Source organism: Podarcis muralis, chromosome 11 (assembly GCF_964188315.1).
Source record: "Podarcis muralis chromosome 11, rPodMur119.hap1.1, whole genome shotgun sequence".
In the NCBI taxonomy this organism is placed as follows: domain Eukaryota; kingdom Metazoa; phylum Chordata; class Lepidosauria; order Squamata; family Lacertidae; genus Podarcis; species Podarcis muralis.
The window spans coordinates 47,578,282-47,603,246 of NC_135665.1; the positions used below are offsets into that span (position 1 = coordinate 47,578,282).

The 24,965-nt window shown below is 45.6% G+C and overlaps 1 protein-coding gene across 1 annotated transcript in view; it reads left to right on the plus strand.

Moving 5' to 3' along the window:
* The first annotated feature begins 1,235 nt into the window (after nt 1–1,235).
* OXCT1 (3-oxoacid CoA-transferase 1) overlaps nt 1,236–24,965 on the plus strand; it is a 58,555-nt gene continuing 34,825 nt past the window's right edge. The window contains exons 1-7 of the mRNA XM_028748002.2: nt 1,236–1,461; nt 6,988–7,096; nt 9,013–9,103; nt 15,303–15,438; nt 19,037–19,186; nt 19,690–19,796; nt 21,407–21,467. Of these exons, the coding sequence (XP_028603835.2) occupies nt 1,375–1,461; nt 6,988–7,096; nt 9,013–9,103; nt 15,303–15,438; nt 19,037–19,186; nt 19,690–19,796; nt 21,407–21,467 (741 nt within the window). The 5' untranslated portion in view covers nt 1,236–1,374. The remainder of the gene's footprint in view (nt 1,462–6,987; nt 7,097–9,012; nt 9,104–15,302; nt 15,439–19,036; nt 19,187–19,689; nt 19,797–21,406; nt 21,468–24,965) is intronic.

The window sequence follows — 24,965 nt, forward strand, 5'->3', positions numbered from 1 at the left end:
GTGCAAAAGGAGACATGTTCTTATTTCACAACCTCACTAGGAAGCATATTCCAGGGCAGAATAGTTACATAAAGGTCTGTTTCTTTGTTGTTTTAATGCAATCTGCAGGAACAAATGGAAGTTATGATTTCTGAGAGCAGATTTTGCTGAGTTTGCATGACAAAGCGGAACAAAGCCAACTGTACAGGAAAAGCCAAAAACTTCACTGCTTTTAGCTGAGGTTTGATATGCAGAAATCAGGAGTAAAAATTTTCATGGGATGCAGGTAAAATGAAAACCTGCTAATCTCTGCAGAAATAAAAGTGCTGCTACAGGGAGCAGCTACAGGGGCCAGTTCACAAGCAGGCAACCTAAAAAAACCAAACCACAAGGATCCATTAAAATCCACTCCTTAATTTTATTTTGCCTTTGGAAGTTCGCCCTATCACTTTACAACCAATTTACTCAGAAATTAGCGCCACTGATTTCATTGGATCTTACATCCCAGTCATTGCAGTGTGTACTCGGAAGTCTTACTGAGCCCAATATGGCTTACTCCCTCCCAAGTAAACTATGTCTAACCTTTTGCATCCCTAGTCGTCCTTAGCCTGCTTTATTGAGTGAAAGCTCCATTCGTTTTTGCTCTGTAGTATTTAAGCCTATATTAAGTTTTTTCTTTGTATCACTGAATTCATTCTGTGTTTGCTAAATGGCTGATTTTCGTTATTTCTAATTTACTGACATGATCTGCATTTTGTATTCCCAGGGTATTCCGTTGTGCCGTTCCGAAAGTTTGCTGCTCTGAGCGCAGCTCCTTGTGGAAAAGCGGCAGATAAGTCAAATCCACTAAGCAACCAAAACATTCGGCTCGGTCGGGGACATCATTAGTACAATTGTATATTTATTAAATTTATATGCAATCCTTCGTCCGAAGATCTCAGAATAAAGCCACAAAGTACATAACGAAAACAAGAGGAAAACCAAACCAAACATCCTAGAAACACGTTTAAAAGGACACAGTCTGCTAATCTGTAAGGGCGCCGTTCCTGGGAGCAAGCGCCACGGAGCACAGAGCGCGCCCTGTTGCATCTCCAACTCCCAGGCCAAGAGGCGCCTCTGCGCCTCCTCCAAGGAGCCGGTGCATTCCTCCAGCCTCCCGCTTGGTCTCACAAGGGGTTAAAGACGACGTCAGACGCCGAGCCCCCTAACCCTCCCCCAGCTTCGCATCCCATTTGATAGGCGCGCCCTGCTCTCTCATTTTTTTCCGGCAGCCTCGCGCCGAGGGGGTTGGGCATCAGCCGCCGCCACCGCCTCCTCCTCCTCTTCTCCTTCTCCAAGGCCGCTGCTCGCCCCGGCTCCTTCCTGCTCGCCTTGCACGCCGCGAAGCGCACGAAGATGGCGGCTCAGAGCCTCCTGGCCCGCTTTGCTCGCTGCCTCCCCGGCTCCGGCGCGGCGCAGCTCCTCCGTCGAGCCCCGGCCAAGGTAAGCAAGCGCGCGGCGATGGTTGCAGAGGACCCTTCTGCGGCGGCTTGGTGCGCGCTTACTCGCAAGGAAGCCTTTGCAGCCTCTGCAACTTGGACCGGCTCGCCGGCGCAGCTTGAGCCTTAGCAGGAGATCGGGTTTCGCTCCATGTGATGCAGAAATCCTCCCCTACGAAGGCGCAAGAGCAGGCCAGGCTGCTTCTCTCCGCCACCTGCCCCACTTTTCTTTTCTTTTTTCTCCTGGCCACTGGGCAACCTTTCGCCCCCTTCCCCCCTAAACAGCAACGCGTCCCACTGACATTTTCATGCCCTCTTGCTCTCTAATCCGCTCGCCGGCCTCCTGGCTACCTTCCCTTTGGCCCCTGGCCGGCTCTGAACCGTGGATGAACCTCCTGCTCGCCTTTCCCTTCAAGGCTCGTTGCGCGCGAAGGTTCCCTTGCAAAGGCGGAAAGATTCCCCCGCGACGCGCGGCAGAAGGAGCGGCGCGCCTCTCTCCTTGCGCCCCTGGGCTGACCAGGCCGGAGGGGATCCCTACCTGCTGAGCGCGCGTCCTTCAGCGGAACAGAGGCGCTTGTTTGTTTAGCTGACCTTGAGGAAGAAGGAAGGGAGCGAGCTTCGCTTGCAGGCCTGCTCTCTGTCCCTTTCTGTCCCCATCCCCAGGGGCCTGGCTGGCTAAGTGACTTAGGATAGGATCAGGCTGGCTGGCGGTAAGACAGGCCTAGCCAGAGGTCTTCTTGCATCTTTCATTAAGGCGTTCCCTTACGCCTCTTGGAAGATGTGGAAACACAGAAACAGGTACATTCCAAATAGAACTGGTATAGTCAGGTGGGGCCAGGATTTATGTTGGGGGGTGGGGTGGGGGGCGGCAGGACACCCACCTGTCATCACCCTCTGTCTGACTCTGCCTAGCCGATTTGGAATGAAATGTCTCAACAACAGTTGTTTTAACTTTCTTTTGACCCCAAGTGCTCGGGGGGGGGGGGAACACCTGTCAAAATCTTTCTACAATTTCTGCTTTTAGTTAAGTGTTTTTATTTATTTCCTTGGCTACGCCCACCCCTCCACGCCCTTCAAGAAAAGTCCCCCTAAATAAACTGGGAAAAACTAAATTAAAAAAGTTTCAAAGAAAGCAGTGAAATTCTAATACGGTATATATATTTTTTAGAACGTTTGCTCCCCGGGGCTGATGGGAATCAAAGTCCTAAACATTCGTTTATTTGTTGCATTTATATCCTGCCTTTTCTGCAAGGAGCTCAAGGTGGTGTATATGGTACTCTCTCCTCATTTAACCCCCCAAAGGGAATCTGGAGAGGGGGCCTGGTTGGCAAAGGCTGGTCTAGGCTAACTGGCCGTGTTTCTGGTCTGGACTGTGCCAGCCCTACCTAGAGACTGAATCTGGTACTTTTTGCATGCAAAACAGATGCTACCTTTTGAATAAGAACATAATACAAGCCTGCTGGATCAGGCCCATTCAGTCTAGCATCCTCTTCCCACTGACTAGATGCCAGTGGGACATGAGCGGAACACGTGGTATTCAGAGGCCCGATTCGAGCAGAGGCAGAGCAGAGGATAGCCTTGTCTTGTCTAATCAGTGCCAGAATTAGTGGGATGCAGGTAGTTCCCCTGCCCAGGGTGCCAAGCCGAGGGGGCGCAAAACAGCAACCACAACCCTATATTTATATGGGTACCTACTGAGAAGTTCCATAAGAAAGCAACTGTACTAAAGACATTACAGTGGTACCTCAGGTTACATACACTTCGGGTTACAGACTCCGCTAACCCAGAAATATTACCTCGGGTTAAGAACTTTGCTTCAGGATGAGAACAGAAATCGTGTGGCGGCAGCAGGAGGCCCCATTAGCTAAAGTGGTGCTTCAGGTTAAGAACAGTTTCAGGTTAAGAACAGACCTCCAGAATGAATTAAGTTGTTAACCTGAGGTACCACTGTATTGTGAAAATAAGCAATGCTTTTTTGTCCTTGCTCAGGGCGCCGTATTTATTACCAAAGTTCGCCCCTGGTCTAATCCTCTTCTAAAGCAATCCAACTTGGAGGCTACCATTGCCTCTTGTGAGAGCAAGTTCCATGGCTCTGGTTCTAGTCTCCTGCTTTGGGAAGGAAGACAGGGTGTGTCACTGGGGAGGGAAGCAATAGCATAGGCTTAGCTCTGTTGTGCCATAGACTCAGGCCCTCTGGGCTCTTCTGCTCTTGTCTAGGAGTGCCACAACTTTCAGCTGTCTGCGCTGGAGGTTGGGCATCCCTGTTCTGCAAGTGAGCATGTAATCCTGTGCTAGTACCTAGCAATCTCTTGTTTATTGGGACGCTGCTTCAGGTGTTGTGCCCTGTTCTAGATTTCCTGACAAGGCAATGGAAACCTTGTAGGCCAGATTTAATGTCACACCAGTAGATGCCCCAGAATTCCCCTCCCTACTGCCTCATTCTGCTCTTGGAGGATTCCCCAGAGGAAGGTTAAGTAGAAGTCCTTCATTGCATGCCACAATTCAGTGTCACCCTGTGTTTTTAACATGCTGGACACAACTTTTCTCAATGTGCATAATATTGGCTCACAAAGTTTCCATATGCAGAAATGTGGACTACTCCTCCAGTATAAATTGGAGACTAGCTGTAGCTCTGTGTCAAAGGATAAATGACTTTGACCTAGTCGGCACACTTTGACTGGCTGAGAGATGTGTCCTTGTTGGAGAAAGGGTTGCTTGGGGTTTCTGTTGTTGTGCCAGTGTTGATGAAGCATAGCATGTGACTTTCCATGCTGAGGAGAATTGTTGGCTGGTTCTTCTTAAAGTATCTTGTGCAGAAGGCTGTCAGAAGCGTCTGGTTAAGAAATCCTGCGTGCTCCATTGCTCATTATTTCTGGGCTTTAATAGTAAGGAAAATGAGTTCCTCCCCCCTCCTATTTCATGTTGTATATCTGCTTAATAATCAGATTACAAATATGACATAATTTTACATATTTGGTCAGGCCAGGAGACATCTCAGATTTTTGTAAATAGGTAAAGAGTAGTGCAGATGTCATAGGATTACATGGAGGATGTGTTGTTGTTGTTGTTAACCAAATTTACTCCTAGCTACAAAACAGGATTGGACCCTCTGGGCCAACCACTTCTTGCAGCGAAGTAACACGTAGAGCCAAACCAAGCTGGATTGAAGTCCTGCCAATCAGTTGATATCACATGCCCATTGGGTGATGTCACTTGATTGACCATGGTTTTAGAAAAATGGCCTCAGAGCCCAAAATGGAATCCCTGCTGGGCCAAACTGGCCCATGGATTGGAAGTTCCCCACCTTGCTGTATCAGAATGCAGCCTAAGACTACATTTCTAAGATCATTTATTAGGGAGTACTGTATGTTTCAAGGGATGCGGGTGGCGCTGTGTGTTAAGCCACAGAGCCTAGGACTTGCTGATCAGAAGGTCGGTGGTTCGAATCCCCGCAACAGGTTGAGCTCCCATTGCTTGGTCCCTGCTCCTGCCAACCTAGCAGTTCAAAAGCACATCAAAGTGCAAGTAGATAAATAGGTACCGCTCTGGCGGGAAGGTAAACAGCGTTTCCGTGCGCTGCTCCGGTTCGCCAGAAGCGGCTTAGTAATGCTGGCCATGTGACCCGGAAGCTGTGCGCCGGCTCCCTTGGCCAGTAAAGCGAGATGAGCGCTGCAACCCCAGAGTCGGTCACTACTGGACCTAATGGTCAGGGGTCCCTTTACCTTTACCTTACTGTATGTTTCATAGAATTCAGTAGAACCTGCTGCTGACTAAATATACTTGCACTGCCAGTATTAAGAGGTTTACCTGGCGTTGCCATTTAGAAACACCCACAAGGTGACTGACACGTAGTTGAAATTCCAATAGAAAGGGTTTTAACTGCAATAAAATCAACATCTTACTGTGTTGTCTTAGCTATGTCTACTCAGAGGTACTGTAAGTCCTGTTGAATTGAATGGAGCTTACTTCCAGGTAAGTAGGGTTATGATTGCAGCCTTAGAACCTTGGATAACTTAAGACTTTGTGTTGTTTACTCAGATGGCAAAATTATTTTCAAAAATAATAAAGAATTGTAAATAAATTTTAAATAGGAACAATTGTATGTCATTTTACAATACAGTATATGTTAGTATGACTAGACAGATCCTTGTTTATTTAAAAAATATTTATATATTGTTCTTTATAAGATATACCACATTAGTTTTACTATTTAAAATAAAACACTCAGCCTTGAAGTTCACTGAGTCACCTTGGGCCAGTCACTAACCTACCCCCCCCCCGGGTTGTTATTCTATGAGGATAAAATGGGGAGGGGGTGGGGGACAAAGTATGACACCTTGAGCTCCTTTGAAGAAAGATAGGATATGAATGGAATTTATAAAATAAAATAAAATAATAAAATAAAATCCATAAGTATCCATGTCTGCAGAATCAGAATGAAATTTAATGGCTTCAATGGAATTTACTTCCTACAGGATTTTAGCCTGTGATCTGTGGCAATTGCTTCTAAGTTAGTCTTTTTAGGATTGGAGCATAAAGTTTCTTAACTCTGATTCTGCAAGCTTGTGAAGCTCAGGCATTTTGTTGAAATCTGAAATATACTCACCCTTGCCCTAGTTGCATGTCTAGAGAAAATATATTTCCTAGGAGTTGCTTAAGATAGTAGTACTGTCTGTTCAGACACTGTTTTCTTTAATTAAAAAATGTGACCAGACATATCGAGGACAGACCCCATAAATGTGGTTTTGGAAATTCAAGTTCACAATATGTTAATTGCTTAAGAGTATTGGTATTTGTAATAATACCCTTACTTCCAAGCTGCAAGGAATAAACAAAGAATTTAAATCTTTCCCCTACTGTCCTTCACCTAAATACAGTATTTGCTAAAGTGATTCAGAGCTCATATTATGCAGAGCATGGCTGGAACTGCAGTTCCTTCTGATGTTTCAGGGTGCATTGCCTCAAAACTTTCAAGCACAGTGGCTAGAAATTTGCTCTTTTAAAAAGGAAGGAAAGCAAGCAAGCAGAGATTATTGGGAAATTCAGCATCACATTTATTTTATTATTTCTGGTTGTATAAAATGGCAGCATACAGTGGTACCTCAGGTTAAGTACTTGATTCGTTCCAGAGGTCCGTCCTTAACCTGAAACTGTTCTTAACCTGAAGCACCACTTTAGCTAATGGGGCCTCCTACTGCTGCCGTGCCGCCAGAGCATGATTTCTGTTCTCATCCTGAAGCAAAGTTCTTAACCTGAAGCACTATTTCTGGGTGAGCGGAGTCTGTAACCTGAAGCGTATGTAACCTCAGGTACCACTATACGTGTCGTTTTGACCATGGTGACGTACACCCTTCAAATCTAGTGTTACTCATGAGCCTCTAGCATGCATTCTTTGCACTTTCTGATCAGCACAAATTCCTTGTGCATGTCTTTCTAAAAACTGCTGGTGGGATATCCTTTGTTACTGTGAGTGAGCACCTAAGGTTGTACCTTGACGCTGTCTCCCCTTTGTTTCTTCTACTCTTTCTAGAGCTGTGGCTGCTATTTTTCAACAAGCAGCTGCCACAATACCCAGTTTTATAATGATCCGGTGGAAGCAATAAAAGACATACCCAATGGGGCCACTCTCCTCGTTGGTGGTAAGTACTTGGGAATCTTCTTGCTCGTCGCCAAATGAATTACTTGCTCAGTTCTATAAATTGGAAACATTTCTGCCACTCCATGAACATAAATGAACATAATACAGTGGTACCTTGGTTCCCAAACTCAATCCATTCTGGAAGTCCGCTTGACTACCAAAACATTTGCAAACCAAGGCGTGGCTTCTGATTGGTGCCGGAAACAATGCCGACAGCCAAAACGGACATTTGGCTTCCAAAAAACATTTGCAAGCTAGAACACTTACCTCCGGGTTTGCAATGTTCGGGAGCCAATTTGTTTGGGAGCCAAGCCATTCGGGACCCAAGGTACCACTGTAAAGGATTTCTAGGCAGTTGGTAAAATGGGGGAAAGGCTGTAGGTTAGTGGTAGAACAGCTGGTTTGCATGCAGAAAACCAAGGTTCAAACCCTGGAGAGCCTCTGCCAGTCAGTGCTGGTAATCCCATACAGCTTCCTATGTTCCTGTGTAATAGGATTTAACCGGATTCCTTTTCCCTTGCAGTCTTCTATAGAAGCCTTCTCCAACCTTGGGTCCCCACAAATTGTTGGACTGCAATCCTCATCATCCCTAGCCAGATTGGCCAAGGATGATTGGAGGCCAACAACCATCTGGGCACTCAAGGTTGGACAAGGAGTAGAGCTGGGCTTACCAGCCCCATTTCCAACCCTTGGGTGCCTTGGGGTTCTGCCCCATATGTATTTGGCCAAAGGTCTGGAAGGAACCTCTGCATACATGGGTTCACTGCACAACTTGGAATCCGATTAAACTGGGTTCTGACCTTGTGGAACGGCTACATGCCTATGTCAACAGAGGCCCTTTTAGGACCTTCTGCCAATTGTGTGAAGATCATGGGGTACAGACAGTGGGTGTGGAACTGCTTCCCTTCCGCACATTCAATATGCATGTGATTTAGAAGATGAGAAAAAGGGCTTCCACTTTGATTGGACCAGGAAGTTGGGCTTCGGCCTCTGAATAGGAGCTGCTACCATCATTGGCTTCAAGGAACCAGCCTAGGAGACACACCTAGTGCTTTAGAGCCGCAAAAAACACCTGCGCCTACTCAGACTTATTGTCTTCAGTGGGTTTGTGTATCTATGGGCTTTTCAGGGATGGTGTTAAAATGATGGGGAAGCAAGCATAAAACACTTTTTACGAGTAACGTTTCTAGGGCAGGGTGAGGGCTTCAGAATGCAGAGTTCTCACGTCAGGGCATTAAAAATACTTAAAGCTGAGAGCTCTTAAGACTATAAAGGGCTGTGGTTTGGTCTCTGCTGACTTCAGAACTGTACCTTTATCACCAAGAGAATTGCTCTAGAAGTTGAACAGCCCAGGGCAATACAGAGATAAGTAAAGGAAGCATTGTGTACGTTCTTTTATTGTTGTGGAGGGAGAGTCGTTATATAGGCCAGTAATTTCACAAAAGGGAGACCAGTGCAGAGTTCAGTTAAGAAGGAAGCTGTGTTGGTCTTGCCCACCTGTCAAAGTTAGTCCGCAGAGGTGAGGGAGAATTGAACTGCTGCTTTCTGCAGGTTTGAGCGTTTGCACCCATGGTTTCAGGTGCTAGTTGGTTTTTTTGCCGCTTGGCAAACCACATCATTTGATCACAACAGATTTAATAGGATCCGTGTGTTTTGGGTCAGCTTACTAGTGGGCTGAAATTTGTGGTCTCCATTGGCCCTTCCCATTCCCCATATCTTCTGGGTATGCAAACAAAAATGGGGGTTGTGTTGGCTTTGAAGACCAGCGTAATATGGGAGAGATCCCTTCTTCTGGGTTGGAAGGCAGGGTCCATCATGTGCTGCTAAAGAAGGTCCCTGCTTGAGGTGAACGAATGGTTGATGGTGGGTCATTTTTGCAATGGAGATGTTCACTGCTGAATAATTTGTGTTGCATAGGTTTTGGGCTCTGTGGCATCCCTGAGAACCTCATAGGAGCACTGTTGAAGACTGGTGTAAAAGGGATAACCGCTGTCAGTAACAATGCAGGGTACGTGTGCATCTGTTCTTGGAATAGATTTTGTACAAAATTTAATTGGGATTCTCTTTATGCAACTGGTGATGGACCCCAGTATGAGTGAGGAAGCACCCTGGTTTTCCCTCCGGAGGAACCCACATTTCAAAATAGAAGACTGTTTTGGCATAAAGCGATATATACATTTATACAGTGGTGCCTTGGTTCTCAAACTTAATCCGTTCCAGAAGTCCGTTCCAAAACCAAAGTGTTTCAAAACCAAGGCACGCTTGGATTAATCCGTTCCAGACTTTTAAAAACAACCCCAAAAACATGAATTTAACATGGATTTTACTATCTAATGAGACCATTGATCCATAAAATGAAAGCAATAAACAATGTACTGCAGTGTCACAATCAGTCAGTAAGTAGCTGAACTGGGTTCCACACAGTCACAAAAACAAAAAGGGCCGCAAAATAAATAGCAAAAACAGACAGACCTCAGCGTAACACTCAAAACGGAAGTGTGGCACTCAAAATGAAAGCGTAACACTTGAAACGGAGCACGTTCATCTTCCAAAAAAAGTTCACAAACCAGAACACTTACCGTATTTTCCCCTCTATAACACGCAGATTTTTTCTCCTAAAAAGGAGGGGGAAATGTCTGTGCGTGTTATAGAGCGAATGTGTGGTCCCTGAAGCCAAAAAATCAAGCAAAAGTCAAATCGCGAGTCACGGAGAAGGGAAACCTGAAAAGAGGAAGTGGTTGCTTTCCTGCATTCTGCCTCAGGGTCTTACTGCCCACCTGCCTCTGTTTCGTTGCTGTGATTGCTGAAACGGAACAAAGAGCAGGGAAAGCCCCTCCCCTCCAGGCAAGCAGAGTGTCATTCTTTCTAATTCCTCTCTGTGCTCCGGTGCTGCTGGGGGAGAGGGAGAGAGAGTGGGGGAGGGAGAGGGAGGGGGGAGGGAGAGAGAGAGGGGGGAGGGTGAGGAGAGAGAGAGAGAGAGAGAGAGAGAGAGAGAGAGAGAGAGAGATGGCTGGCTTGGGGGGGAACTTTTGCCTTTCTTTCCTCCCACCCGTTAAATCCCTCTGCAGCATTCTTAGCCAGCTGCTTCTCTGCACACCCCTCTCATGTCCCTTCTTTGTTTTTCCTTCGCTCCCCACTTAAAATGTGGTTACAAAGCATAGATCAACATGGATCCTCAGGATCTTTGCATTGGGTCACCCCAAATTCACCATCAGATCACATAGCATGTCCATGGCTACAGCCTGCACCAAAAAAATCACGCACCCACTGTTGCCTGGGGCTGCAATGGTGCAAAAACGTGGTTAAAAAGCATGGATCCACATGGATCCTCAGGATCTTTGCATTGGGTCACCCCAAATTCACCATCAGATCACATAGCATGTCCATGGCTACAGCCTGCACCAAAAAAAGCACGCACCCACTGTTGCCTGGGGCTGCAATGGTGCAAAAATGCGGTTACAAAGCATGGATCCACAGGGATTCTCAGGATCTTTGCATTGGGTCACCCCAAATTCACCATCAGATCACATAGCATGTCCATGGCTACAGCCTGCACCAAAAAAAGCACGCACCCACTGTTGCCTGGGGCTGCAATGGTGCAAAAATGTGGTTACAAAGCATGGATCCACAGGAATTCTCAGGATTTTTGCATTGGGTCACCCCAAATTCACCATCAGATCACATGTCTGTGGCCACAGCATGAAGCACAAAAATGATACATCCACTGTTTCATTCAGAATGTTTTTCCCCTTGTTTTCCTCCTCTAAAAACGATGTGCGTGTTATGGTCAGGTGCGTGTTATAGAGCGAAAAATACGGTACTTCCAGGTTTGCAGTGTTTGGGTTCCAAGTTGTTTGAGTACCAAGGCGTTTGACAACCAAGGTACCACTGTAATTAATAATAACTTGAAATGATGAGGCTGGTACTACGCTAAATGCATTACAGTGGTACCTCGCAAGACGAATGCCTCGCAAGACTAAAAACGCGCAAGACGAAAGAGTTTTCCATTTTTTGAGTCGTTCTGCAAGACGAATTTCCCTATGGGCTTGCTTCGCAAGACGAAACGTCTTGCGAGTTCTTGCCAGTTTGTTTCCTTTTTCTTAAAGCCGCTAAGCCGTTAATAGCCGCTAAGCCGCTAATAGCCGTGCTTCGCAAGACGAAAAAACCGCAAGACGAAGAGACTCGTGGAACGGATTAATTTCGTCTTGCGAGGCACCATTGTATATACAAGTGCAATGAGGGCTGAGCTGCCAGTGGCCGCCGTGCTTGGTTACATTCACATAAGCAGAGCACCGAGACCTGCATTTTCATTTAAATTAACTTTGTCCCATGTTATCAGTGTTAGCGAGTGTTTACAAAACACTAGAGGGATTTGGATGCTTGGTGTAAAAGACCTGAATCTGGTTAAACATTAATTAATAAATAAGGTTTTCCCTGATACTGCTATTTACAGTGTAGCTAAATGATAAGATCATGCTGATTTCTTCTATAATCAAAACACTTTTAGTCTTTTTTCATTACCCAATTTGAATGTCATTGCTGGAAACTTGACACAGTACTTGGAATACATGAAATGCTCAAGTTTTTTTTTGGTGATGCTGAAGAATATATATGCACAAGATATACATATATCTATAGCTATGCACACTGTCCAGATAACCTTTTGTTATGGGACGTCATGCAAATTGTGGAAACAAAGAAAATTATGCTTGTTGCACCCAGTGTTAATCTTCTGCAGTCCTTTACATATCCCCCCAGTTGTGTGTCAGATCTATTACTTTTCTTTTGACTTCAGTCGTATATTTTCTTAATGCGTGTCAAAAGGGGACAAAGGGTATATGGGGCCATGATGACCAATATTGGCTAAGTTCCTGGGCGACCTATTTTAAATTCTGCATCCCTTGATGCTGGCACCAGTTTCAGCATTCCTGAGTGCCTGGCTCAACCAGTTTCTCTGCTGCCCTACGCTACACCTGTGAAGAAGCTCACTGAGGCATTTCCCCAGGGCTTGGGTTCCTGCTTTTTGGATGGGGGTTCTTATTGTTGTTAATTAAATTTGTATACTGGTTGGCAACTTCTTTGGGCTTGTGGGCACATTTGCAAATGAGTGAAATCAGAAAGCACAGGTGCTATAACCACACACACAATCTCTTCTCTCTCTCTCTCTCTCTCTCTCTCTCTCTCTCTCTCTCTCTCTCAATCTCTCTCTCTCTCTCTCTCTCTCTTTTTCTTTCTTCTTCTTCTTCTTCGTCTTCATCTTCGTCTTCTTCCTTCTCCCCACCTCCAAAAAATAAGACTGCATGTTGGTTTGCAGCCTCTTTCTATGCAACACTGGCTTGCCTATGGATTTGTTTGCTTTCATTTCACCTCACAACGGCACCCAATTCTCACCTTGAAATAAATGGAAATACATATTTGGACCAGCCCAACTGGTCCTAAATTATTTTAGCATATTTCACCAGATGTTAACTGTGTGTATTTTTGAACTGACAGTGTCAACCCTACACACTTCAGAACAGCACTTTCTTTTTATAGGGAGAAGGTTACTTCAGCATTCTGGCAAGTCAGACAGTCCCGGTAATAATTCCTAACATACAGAGGCTCTGAATATTCTCACACTGTCGACAGGGTTGTTTGCTATTCAGGCGACAAACGAGGAATGGAAACACGGGAGGGTTTCCAACCCTGAAGTCAGCCACTGCATTGGAACAGTCTGTCATGCAGGAGAGACACAAAGATTAACCTTGGCTTGCAGCCCCTATTAGATGTCATTTAAAATTTATTTATTTATTTATTTGGTTCTTCGAATTACAGTTTTACAATCGCATATGCAACATGCAACATAGAAACAAGATTCCAAAGAATCTCCTGGACTTCCCTCCTCCCCTTTGTGGGTCCTATTGTTAGCCATTCCTTCCTGAATCTTTTATAGTAATCCATCTCCATTAAATCCAAAATTCACCATTATTCCAATCCTGCTAACAATTTTAACTCTTTAGAATGGTTTTTAAGGTAAATTATAAATTTCCCCCATTCTTTATTAACATTTTGGTCTTCCTGATTTCTGATTCTTCTGGTCATTTTTGCCATTTCAGCACAATCCATCAACTTAGTCTGCATTCTTCTCTGGTCGGGACTTTTATTTTCTTTCCAGGCCCTATTAGATGTCATTTGCTAGGCTTGTGTTGTGAGTATTGTGACTGACTGCCTGATATCCATAATGTGTAACATAAGGAGGGGACCCCTAAAAGCTTGAGGTTTGTCCCTGCCTGTGAGTTAAAATGGTTCATCTCTCTCTGTGTCTGTTTCTGTGGATGGAGGCATGGCTTTGCTTCGGGGCACCGACAACTCTTTAGGAGCATGATTCTGTGATCTTATCGGCTTCCATAAGCTCAGCTTTGCAGCGTTGTCTAATGACCCCTTCCAGCCCTGTTTCCTATCTGATAATTACTGGATGATAATTTCCCTGTAGTTCACATCGGGCAGTTTAAAAGCCTTGGGCAGCATTAAATCTTGCCTATCCTACCCACTCCTGTTCCTGCCATCATTCGCCAAGTCCGTTTCACAATGGATTGAGGACAGTTGTCCCAGTTGGCCATAAAGCAAGTGGCTTATGGTGACTTTTATGACTTTATGGCTTGGAAGGAGCAGAAGCTGGGCATGCAGGAGCCAGCTTTGCAGGATATTTTGCCAGATGGGCCAGTCCTATAACCTAGGAAGAGCAAGAGAGCAAACTGAAAAATTCCATATATATTGAATTCTGAATTACAGTGTGTCCTCTATCCAAACTGGTGTCCTAGCGCTGAAGAAGATAATACATTCACAATTTCCATTCCTGGCATCCCCAGATATTTTTTTGGGGGGTGGGGGAATAATGTCAGTTGGTGTATACCATTGTTTCCCAAATTTGGGTCTCCAGCTATTTTTTAAAAAACTACAATTCCCATCATCCTTGACCACTGGTCCTGCTAGCTAGGGATGATGGGAGCTGTAGTCCAAAAATGGTTGGAGACCCAAGTTTGGGAAACACTGGTACAGTGGTACCTCGGGTTACATACGCTTCAGGTTACATAGGCTTCAGGTTACATAGACTTCAGGTTACAGACTCCGCTAACACAGAAATAGTACCTTGGGTTAAGAACTTTGCTTCAGGATGAGAACAGAAATTGTGCTCCGGCGGCGCGGCAGCAGCAGCAGGAGGCTCCATTAGCTAAAGTGGTGCTTCAGGTTAAGAGCAGTTTCAGGTTAAGACGGACCTCCAGAACGAATTAAGTACTTAACCCAAGGTACCACTGTATAGACCAAAAGTAAGGAGCCTCAGGACTAGGGTGGGACGGTGGAGAAGGTGACCTTCCAGCCCTCCTTATCTGGACCTCAGGACTCTCACCAGGGCACACCTTCTCTTGCGACTTGACACCAATTACTGTCTTTGCTTCATCCCCTCCTTGATTTTCTTTGCCTTGAACTCTGATCATGAACTCTTGGTCTCCTGATAGAGAGGCGAGAAACTAGCTTAATGAAAGTGATATTTACATTCATTCTCCACCCGCTGTTGACCCTGGCGCTGCCCATCTCTGGCAAGTGGCCCTTGGAAGGTTGTCAGAAGGGGAAGAGGCAAAAAATGGTCCCCCACTCCTAGTAGTCATACCTTGGTTTTGAAACAGCTTTAGTTCTTGAACATTTTGACTCCTGAATGCTGCAAATCCAGAAGTGAGTGTTCTGGTTTGCGAACTATTTTTGGAAGCTGAACGTCTGATGGGGCTTCTGCAGCTTCCGATTGGCTGCAGGAGCTTCCTGCAGCCAATCAGAAGCCACGCTTTGGTTTCCGAACATTTTGGAAGTTGAACCGACTTCCGGAAGAGATTCTGTTCGACTTCTGAGGTACGACTGTATAGACAAATGAATTAGGTGCATGAATGGTCTGCCAGCTTCCTTTTGTTACTGACAAGATGTAAGCACAAACTGATTGCCTCATGGCCGGTCCAGCTGTGCGATACAATTAGTGCCACCTAGTGATGGGCCTTTGCAGTTCTGGCACAGAGGCACTTGTGCAGGTTATTACATACAAAACTCAAAGGGTGATGCCAAGTATGGCATATCTGTCTTATTCTCACTTTTGGAAGGCGTGTGCCCCAGTGTGGAATTTTCATGATATTCTGTGGCATTCGTTTCGTTGTAACCGTCACCCAACAACTTTTTCTGTGCAGGGTGGACAATTTTGGGCTGGGACTCTTACTCCAAACGAAGCAAATCAAGCGCATGGTGTCGTCCTACGTTGGGGAGAATGCAGAGTTTGAGCGGCAGTATTTATCTGGAGAGCTGGAGGTTGAGCTTACGCCACAGGTAGAACACCTTTCTTAAGGGGCTAAATATCTTTTAAGAAAATGTGTTTCATTATTTAGCTAATGAATTTATAGATACGCATGCAACACACACACACACACACACACACACACACACACACACAAATGGAATACTAAAACAAGACACTGAGCAGTGCCATCTTAAAATTAACAACAGGAAATGCCTGAACAAATAAATACATTTTTTAACAGGCCTGTAGAACACATCACAGCTGACTCCTCTTGGATTTGGCAGGAGAAGGTGTTCCAGAGAATCGCTGCTTTGGAAAGAGACTGCTTCTGCTTTGTCACCAGATGTCAGCCTGCTAGCTGTGGCCATTTAAATATACCTGATAGAGTGAACCTTGGCTTCTTGACCTGTCCTTGGTGGGGTTAGACTCCCCTGGAAGTTGTAGCTTGAGGTTTATCCTGGATCCAACATTTTCACCAGAAGCTCGGAACGTCTGTTTTCAGATCCTCACCAGCTAAGCCCCCTTTTGGAGAGAAATGAGTTGGCTACCATACTACTCCAGACTAGATGATTCAGTGTGTTTCATGTGGGGCTGCCCTTGAAGACAACTTGGAGCTTCCACCTGGTCCAACATGTGGCTTCCAAGGAACTTATGGGAGCTCCTCTTGGAACTTGCATAGCCCCTGCTCCAAAATAGCTGTGTAGGTTTCCAGTTCATTTCCAGGCCCAGCATCAGTGTTTGAAGCCCTGAATGACTAAGGCTTGTGAAACATGGACCACTTATAAAGACCATCTCCAATTCATCGAAAGATTCCATCAAAGGTGTCTCTGAAAAATTGTACACATCACTTGGGAAAACAGGCGAACTAATGCCAGTGTACTGGAAGAAGCAGAGATCACCAGAGTTGAAGCAGTGATTCTTCAACATCAACTTCATTGGACTGGTCATGTTGCCTTTATCGTCTTCCAAAGCAACTACAGTGGTGCCTCGCAAGACGAAAAGAATCTGTTCCGCGATTCTCTTCGTCTAGCGGTTTTTTTGTCTTGCGAAGCAACCCCATTGGCGGCTAAGCGGATTAGCGCTATTAGCGATTTAGCGGCTTAGCGGCTATTAAACGCTTAGCGGCTAAGCTGTTAAAAGGCTATTAACGGCTTAGCGGCTTTGAAAAAGGGAGAAAAAAGTGAGAAAAAAATGGCGAGACTCGCAAGACGTTTTCGTCTTGCGAAGCAAGCCCATAGGGAAATTCGTCTTGCGAAGCGCCTCCGAAACGGAAAACCCTTTCGTCTAGTGGGTTTTTCGTTTTGCGAGGCATTCGTCTTGCGGGGCACCACTGTACTCTATTCCAAACTTAAAAATGGAAAGCGTAGTGCCGGTGGTCAACAAAAGAGGTTTAAAGACTTTCTCAAGACAAATCTTTAAAAATGTAGTATAAACACCGACAGCTGGGAAACACTGGCCTGTGAGCGCTCCAGTTGGAGAACAGCCTTTACCAAAGGTGTCATGCGCTTTGAAGACACTTGAACTCAGGACGAAAGGGAGAAATGTTCTAAGAGGAAAGCACGCTTGGCAAACCCTCACCATGATCAACTCCTGCCTGGAAACCAATGTCCCCACTGTGGAAGGACGTGTGGGTCCAGAATTGGCCTCCACAGTCACTTACAGACTCACTGTGAAAACCGTGTTTATGGAAGACAATCTTACTCAGTTACAAGTTATCGCCAAAGAAGAAGGCTTAGGCCATCATATCTGAAAGACCACCTCCTTCTCCACAGACCCTTGTAGGAGTTGAGGTTGACAGAAGGGGCCCCTCTTGGTGTTCACCACCCTTGGAGGCTCAGAGGACATTCTCCACAGCAGTCCCTTAGCTTTGAAATTCCCTCCCCATAGAGGTGTATTTGGCACTTCCATTATTTACCTAAGAATCGCAGCATCACAGAAGTGTAGAGATGTCTTTACCCTGGTCTTTGACACCCGAGACACCTCATTCTCTTAACTAATTTGGTTTAAACCATTCTTCATATTGTATTTTGAAACCTTATGGCGAAGGGCGGCTAAGAAATCATAAGCTGGGGTAGCTCAGTTAGCAGAGCATGAGACTCTTAATCTCAGGGTTGTGGGCTTGAGCCTCACATTGGGCAAAAGATTCCCGCATTGCACGGGGTTGGACTGGATGACCCTCGTGGCCCCTTCCAATTCTACGATTCTAAGCCCAAACCTGGAGGCTTTTCCCCAGCTCCATCTTATTTGTGGGAGATCTTAGGGCTGACAGTTCTAACTGGCTGGACAGAAACGTTACTGCCGCTTCTGGGTGTTTTTGGAAGAGTCAGATGTTCAAAATTAAACAAGAGGAAACTTACATAGAGAGCAGATAGTCCATAAGGCACACTTTTACCAATAGGTATTGGTATCTTAAAAAGCAGAGACATCACCTTGCCATCAAAGGTCCGTATCGTTAAAGCTATGGTTTTCCCAGTAGTGATGTATGGAAGTGAGAGCTGGACCATAAAGAAGGCTGATCGCCGAAGAATTGATGCTTTTGAATTATGGTGCTGGAGGAGACCCTTGAGAGTCCCATGGACTGCAGGAAGATCAAACCTATCCTTTCTTAAGGAAATCAGCCCTGAGTGCTCACTGGAAGGAGAGATCCTGAAGCTGAGGCTCCAATACTTTGGCCACCTCATGAGAAGAGAAGACTCCCTGGAAAAGACCCTGATGTTGGGAAAGATGGAGGGCACAAGGAGAAGGGGACTACAGAGGACGAGATGGTTGGACAGTGTTCTCGAAGCTACCAGCATGAGTTTGACCAAACTGCGGGAGGCAGTGGAAGACAGGAGTGCCTGGCGTGCTCTGGTCCATGCTCTGGTCACGAAGAGTCGGACATGACTAAACAACTAAACAACCACAACAAATTGGGTGGGTAGATAAGAATTGTCAGAGACAGGTTTTTAAAGTACAGATGCTGCCATCTTGTGGATCAAACTTAAGTATGGAATGAATTTATTCAGGCCTTTCTGAGATCAAGCAAATTTTTTTTGTAAGGTTTGCTGGCATGTTGAATTTCCTAGCAACAAAAAGTACTGTATCCTATCCATAAAATAGGCCACTGTTGCAAAGGTGGAATAAAGCGGGTTCTAGCCAGATTAGCAGTTGTCTGTTGCTCTGGCAGGATGTTCTCCCATAAAATACTTTCATGGACCTTTCTGCCTTTCTCTGTTGCCTTTGGATAATCAGCTTTCATGTCACCGTGGGATAGGCAGGAGTGGTTCCCCAGGCCAGGCTGCAGAGTGCTAAGAGAGCCTGTGACATCAGAGCAGGCCAGCCAATGAGATTCGAAAGCCTAAGGCCCATGTGCACCTTCCGTGAAACCAAATCCCTTCATGAGTGCTGTTCTGCATACTTTTGTATTCAGATGGCAGTAAATGCCGTTTGAGGGAAATTGGAGTTGTTTGGTGGAAAGGAGGCAGAAGAAGTCAAAGGAGAGAAAGCAGGAGAAGTAGGGAGTTTGAGAACAGGATGCTGGACTGGAAGGGCCATTGGCCTGATCCTGCTGGCTCCACTTACGTCCTGAACAACCCGGGAATCTCTCTTGTTATCGGTCTCTGTACTTAACAGTTTCTTTCCTTCTAGGGCACCCTGGCTGAGCGCATTCGAGCAGGAGGAGCGGGCATCCCAGCTTTCTTCACCAGCACGGGGTACGGGACTTTAGTGCAAGAAGGAGGGGCTCCGATCAAATACAACACAGACGGTACTGTTGCCCTTGCCAGCGAGCCCAGAGAGGTAAAAGATCATGCCTGTGTGTTTTAATAGTGGAGCTAGGGCAGCGGTAGGGGACCATCGTTCTTGGGAAGAGAGTCCATAACAGACAGACAGAGGGCCTTCTCGGTGGTGGCGCCGCCCTGTGGAACGCCCTCCCATCAGATGTCAAGGAGATAAACAGCTATCCTATTTTTAAAAGATATCTGAAGGCAGCCCTGTTTAGGCAAGTTTTTAATATTGAACGCTGTATTGTTTCTAATACTCGATTGGGAGCCGCCCAGAGTGGCTGGGGAAACTCAGCCAGATGGGTGGGGTATAAATAATAATTTATTTATTTATTTATTTATTTATTTATTTATTTATTAAAACCATGTGAGTCTTTTGACCAGTTAGCATCAGCCATGCCCCCAACCCTATTGCTTGGCATTCTGCAAAGGAATAATTTAAAATGCCAACATGGGAGGGAACGGTTTTCAAGATGAAAAACTTTTCAAATATTTCCTCCCGCTCCTGGCTTCTCACAGGTGAGGGAGTTTGATGGGCGACACTATATTATGGAAAAGTCGATAACGGGGGATTTTGCGCTAGTGAAGGCGTGGAAATCTGATCGTGCTGGGAACATTATCTTCAGGTACAGTATTGCACACGGAGCAGATATGCTTTTCTCCAAAGCAGCAGTTTTCAAAGGGTTCGTCAGGAAATCTTGGACTTCCTTTGGAAGCTCACCAGAGTATCCTGAAAGAGAAGATCAGTCATGTTGGACAAAGCTGACCCGTCAGTGTGCAAATGTTCTTCCCCTGTAATGCGCAGCTCCAAGGGGCTTTCTCCCTCCCCCCCCCCTTGTGTTGGGATGCACCTGCAGCTCACATTAAATTTAAAAAGTTTAATTTAAAAGTTGTGTAGCCCACTCTACAGGGTTGGGTTTTTTTTTGGTTATGTTTAGGTTTTGAGTGTGTTAATGCAGACAGTTTTCACCTAGAGGGACCAATGGTCTGACTCTGTTTCTTATGACCTGTGAAAAGTGGAGATTTAGGAAACATAAGGATTGAATAGATGGAGAATGAACATATAATGCTATAGAAAACAAATAGGGTGGATCTGAATTTTTTTAAAAAAGAAATCTGCATTTCTTGCTTCATGCAACACCCAAATTTGGCGACCACAGGGACTCATTTAGCATTTAATAAAGCAAAGGTGTCCAGGAGGGGGCAGTAGAAGCCCAAACATTTTTTTATGTTGTATGATGAGCTCAGGATAGAGAGAAATATCTAGAAAATAGGATCCTTTGATTTAGTTTTGAGGCCGCTCTACCAAGGCTTAGAGTCTGTGCCTTAGACCATCATTTGAGACACATTATCAGAGAAACTTGACACCCGTATAACGATGGGATTGACCCCCTGTTTTCTCTGCTCACCAACCCTCCCCCCCTATTCCCTTCCCCTTCTTCACCCATGTACAACATAATCAAACAAAGACAGCTCATTTCAAGGAATGGAGAGTTGCTCTTGCACTTGTTTCTCACATGCATCTGGTTGGCCACTGTGAAAACAGGATGCTGGACTAGATAGGCCATTGGCCTGATCCTGCAGGCTCTTCTTACGTTTTTATATTCTTAAACACATGTCTGATTTTTATATAACCACCCCCCCCCTCCCCAGAAAAAAACAACCAATATTGTGTTTGCCATGGGCCTTGGTTTGCTAGTGGGAATCTTCTGGGTAGAAGGCAATGAAGTATTTCTGCAGCTAAGTCTTGCTCTTCCCTCATTCAGTGGTCAAATAGGTGTCACAAATGATGTGCCACCTGGATAATCTCCTTTCTCCCCTCCACGTTGCAAAATGTGCCCTGGATGTTCACCCTGTTGCCCATTTTATTTAGCTGGGAGTAAACACTGCTGAACTCAGTGGAACCTGCTTCCCAGTTGACACTTAGAAGGAGCGCATTGCAAAGTCCCCCACCCCTTCTTTTAAACAGTAGCACACATGCACACAAACACACACTGCATGGTAAACAAGCCTGCAATTTTAAATGTGTTCTTAAACATATCCTAGGTATGCAAAGGTCTGTATGTTACCTCCTTACTGCTATCTTCTCCCTCCTCCCTAATTCCTTTAAATTTAGGTTGACCCAGTGCTTTCCCTGATATTACAGTAATATGACAGCCTGAATGTGAGCAGAAAATACTCTCCTATCTTTTGCTTTCAGTTAACTTCCCCTTCCCCTTTTCTCTGCCTCAAATAGGAAAACGGCAAGAAACTTTAACCAGCCCATGTGTAAAGCTGCCAGAACAACTGTAGTAGAGGTAAGGTCAAACAATTTTTACTTGTACTTGAAAGCTTGCAAGGACTCCTTACAGATCTTTGCGAATTGCTCAGATGAAGTTGACAGATGCTGTATACATGCACAACTGAAACCAGGTGTGATGTTCTGCTCCAGTTGAAGATGATATGCCTTTACCTGCAGCAGGGATAGAAGAGGGAAGGATTTTGGAAAAACCCAAATGATGATAAGCTGTGGTATCATCTGCGTAAACGTAAAACCTGAACACCTGTTTCTGGTATACAACTACGAAAGGCCTAGTGCTCACCTGAGGCCTGCGGGCTGAAGGTGGAGACCCCCAAGATTTAATGTTCCTCCACCAACTAAACTAAACTATATTAAAATTCCATTGCATAGAAAGCGATATCAGCAGGGACGATTGCAGTCCTCAGAGTGGTTTAACAGTCTGTCCCTCTTCCCAGGGAACTATGGGAATTGTAGCTCTGTGAGGGGGAATAGGGGTCTCCTCACAACTCCCAGTACCCTGAGCACACTACATTTCCCAGGATTCTTTGGGGGAAGCCATGACTGTTTTAAAACAGCATCATACCACTTTCAGGTATAGTGCAGATGAGATCTTCAGCAGCTGTATGCTGGCATACCAGTCTTCCCGTGCTTGTGCTTATGTAGCCAAAACCTCACTGACGCTCAAGAGAAGAAGTACCCAGCAGACTTGAGGTAATAATTATACACAGACAGAAAAGCAAATCTATAGCTAAAATATATCCTAGAGGGTGGGGAAGCAGCCACACAAAAAGTAAATGTTGTAGAATACTGACAGACTGAAAAATGGGGAAACTGAGAACTAGGTAGCAGAAGGGAATAGAATAGACTGGGCAGAACAGGCTTATGTGAATATATAGCTTATATAGAGATCTATATAACCATCTTGTTTTCTGGATGTCAGTTCCTGGTTCACACTGAGAAGCTATTTTTGGACTCCCCCAGACAGCCTGTTTACAGTGGTACCTCACAAGACGAATGCCTCGCAAGACGGAAAACTCGCAAGACGAAAGGGTTTTTTGTTTTTTGAGCTGCTTCGCAAGACGATTTTCCCTATAGGCTTGCTTTGCAAGACGGAAACGTCTTGCAAGTTTGTTTCCTTTTTCTTAAAACCGTTAATACAGTTGCGACTTGACTTCGAGGAGCAACTCATAGCACGCGGTGTGGTAGCCTTTTTTGAGGTTTTTGAAGACTTTGGTGATTTTTGAAGCTTTTCCAAAACTTTTCCGACACCGTGCTTTGCAAGACGAAAAAAATCGCAAGACGAAAAAACTCACGGAACGAATTAATTTCGTCTTGCGAGGCACCACTGTATTGAGCTTTCACTCCGATCTGCTTGTCCAAAACTTACTCAGAGGTTATTTTATAAATAAAATTTGTTTCTCACCCTTTCTCCCGAATGAGCCCAGGGTGGTATATGTCCAATTTTTCACTTGAGCTTTCAATCCGATTTGTTTGCAGGGAAGATTTATGACTGTCAGCATTCATCCTGATCTTCTGGTTACTCTCCTAGCCCCAAAAGATTCGGTGGTGGTGGTGGTTTTTTAAAACAGATTTGTTGAGCCAGGGCAAACAGAGCAACTTTGAGGCACTTTTAATTTCACAAACCTGAGTTTCCAGTGTGCGCTTGTTAACCCTTCTGCAAAACAGCGGGTGTTCTGAAGGCCGTAATTATTTGATTGTTCCCCAGGGATGGAAGAGAAAGCTGCCCTTACGCATCTAGAGAGAAGTTGAAGAATTTTGTGTAGGTAGGATTGGGCACAAGTATACCCATCCCATGGAGTTTTCTTGGCAGGGATACTGGAGTAGCTTGCCAGTTCCTGCTGCAGGTGGATTACGTTTGGTCAAAACTCTCCACTATGACCTGTCCATCTTGGGTGGCCCATAGCTTCTCTGAGTTATTCAAGCACCTTCGCCACAGCAAGGCAGTGATCCATGAAGGGATCACCTTGCCGACAAAGGTCCGTATAGTTAAAGCTATGGTTTTCCCAGTAGATGTACTGTATGGAAGTGAGAGATGGACCATAAAGAAGGTTGATCGCAGAATAATTGATGCTTTTGAATTATGGTGCTGGAGGAGACTCTTGAGAGTCCCATGGACTGCAAGAAGATCAAACCTCTCCATTCTTAAGGAAATCAGCCCTGAGTGCTCACTGGAAAGACAGATCGTGAAGCTGAGACTCCAAGACTTTGGCCACCTCATGAGAAGAGAAGACTCGCTGGAAAAGACCCTGATGTTGGGAAAGATGGAGGGCACAAGGAGAAGGGGACGACAGAGGACGAGATGTTTGGATAGTGTTCTCGAAGCTACCAGCATGAGTTTGACCAAACTGCGGGAGGCAGTGGAAGACAGGAGTGCCTGGCGTGCTCTGGTCCATGGGGTCACGAAGAGTCAGACACGACTAAACGACTAAACAACAACAACAACAATCTCCTTGACATCTGATGGGAGGGCGTTCTACAGGGCAGGTGCCACCACTGAAAAGGCCTTCTGCTTGGTTCCCTATAATCTCACTTCTCACAGTGAGGGAGCCACCAGAAGACACTTGGAGCTGGACATCAGTGAATGATGGGGGTGAAGACACTCCTTCAGGCATATTGGGCCCAGGCAGTTTAGAATGCAGCACACAGATCTACAGTGTAGCCCTCTGCATTATCTCTCCAACAGTAAGGGAAGGAAGTCCTAGGGATGGGGAAGAAATGCAATTCAGTTTGCAATTATACCTAATTCATCCTTTCCAAAACAATACGTGAAGCAAAACACAACCATCTTTTGACATTTGCACTTCTCCAAACTTCACAATGAAGTCATCTGGTCAAGTAATATGTCCAAAAATCAATATAAAGGTAAAGGTACCCCTGCCAGTACAGGTCAGTCTTGCCAGACTCTAGGGTTGTGCGCCCATCTCACTTAAGAGGCCGGGGTCCAGCGCTGTCCGGAGACACTTCCGGGTCACGTGGCCAGCGTGACAAAGCTGCATCTGGTGAGCCAGCACAGCACACGGAAACGCCGTTTACCTTCCCGCCAGTAAGTGGTCCCTATTTATCTACTTGCACCTGGGGGTGCTTTCGAACTGCTAGGTTGGCAGGCGCTGGGACCGAACGACTGAGCTGAATCACAGAGCGAAATCACTGAGCGAAATCACTGGGCAGAACCAGTTCAGAGCTGACTGTTCTGGCTAGAGCACTGTGTTCCATCCATCGCCCTTCACGCCGGCATCGGAATCATGGCTTCACTTGTGCCTCTACCGCCGTTTGCGCCAGCCTCTGAATCATGGGACTCCTACCTCGCTCGGTTCGACTGCTACCTCCAAGCCAACGAACTGACAGCAGTATCACAGGATCGGAAGCGGGGCCTATTCCTCAGCCTCTGTGGGCCTGAGGTGTTTGAGACGGCCCGAGCGTTGGTTGCGCCTGAAGCAGTCCAGGCATCACCATGGGACACGATCCAAGAGAAGCTCCGCAACCACTACGCACC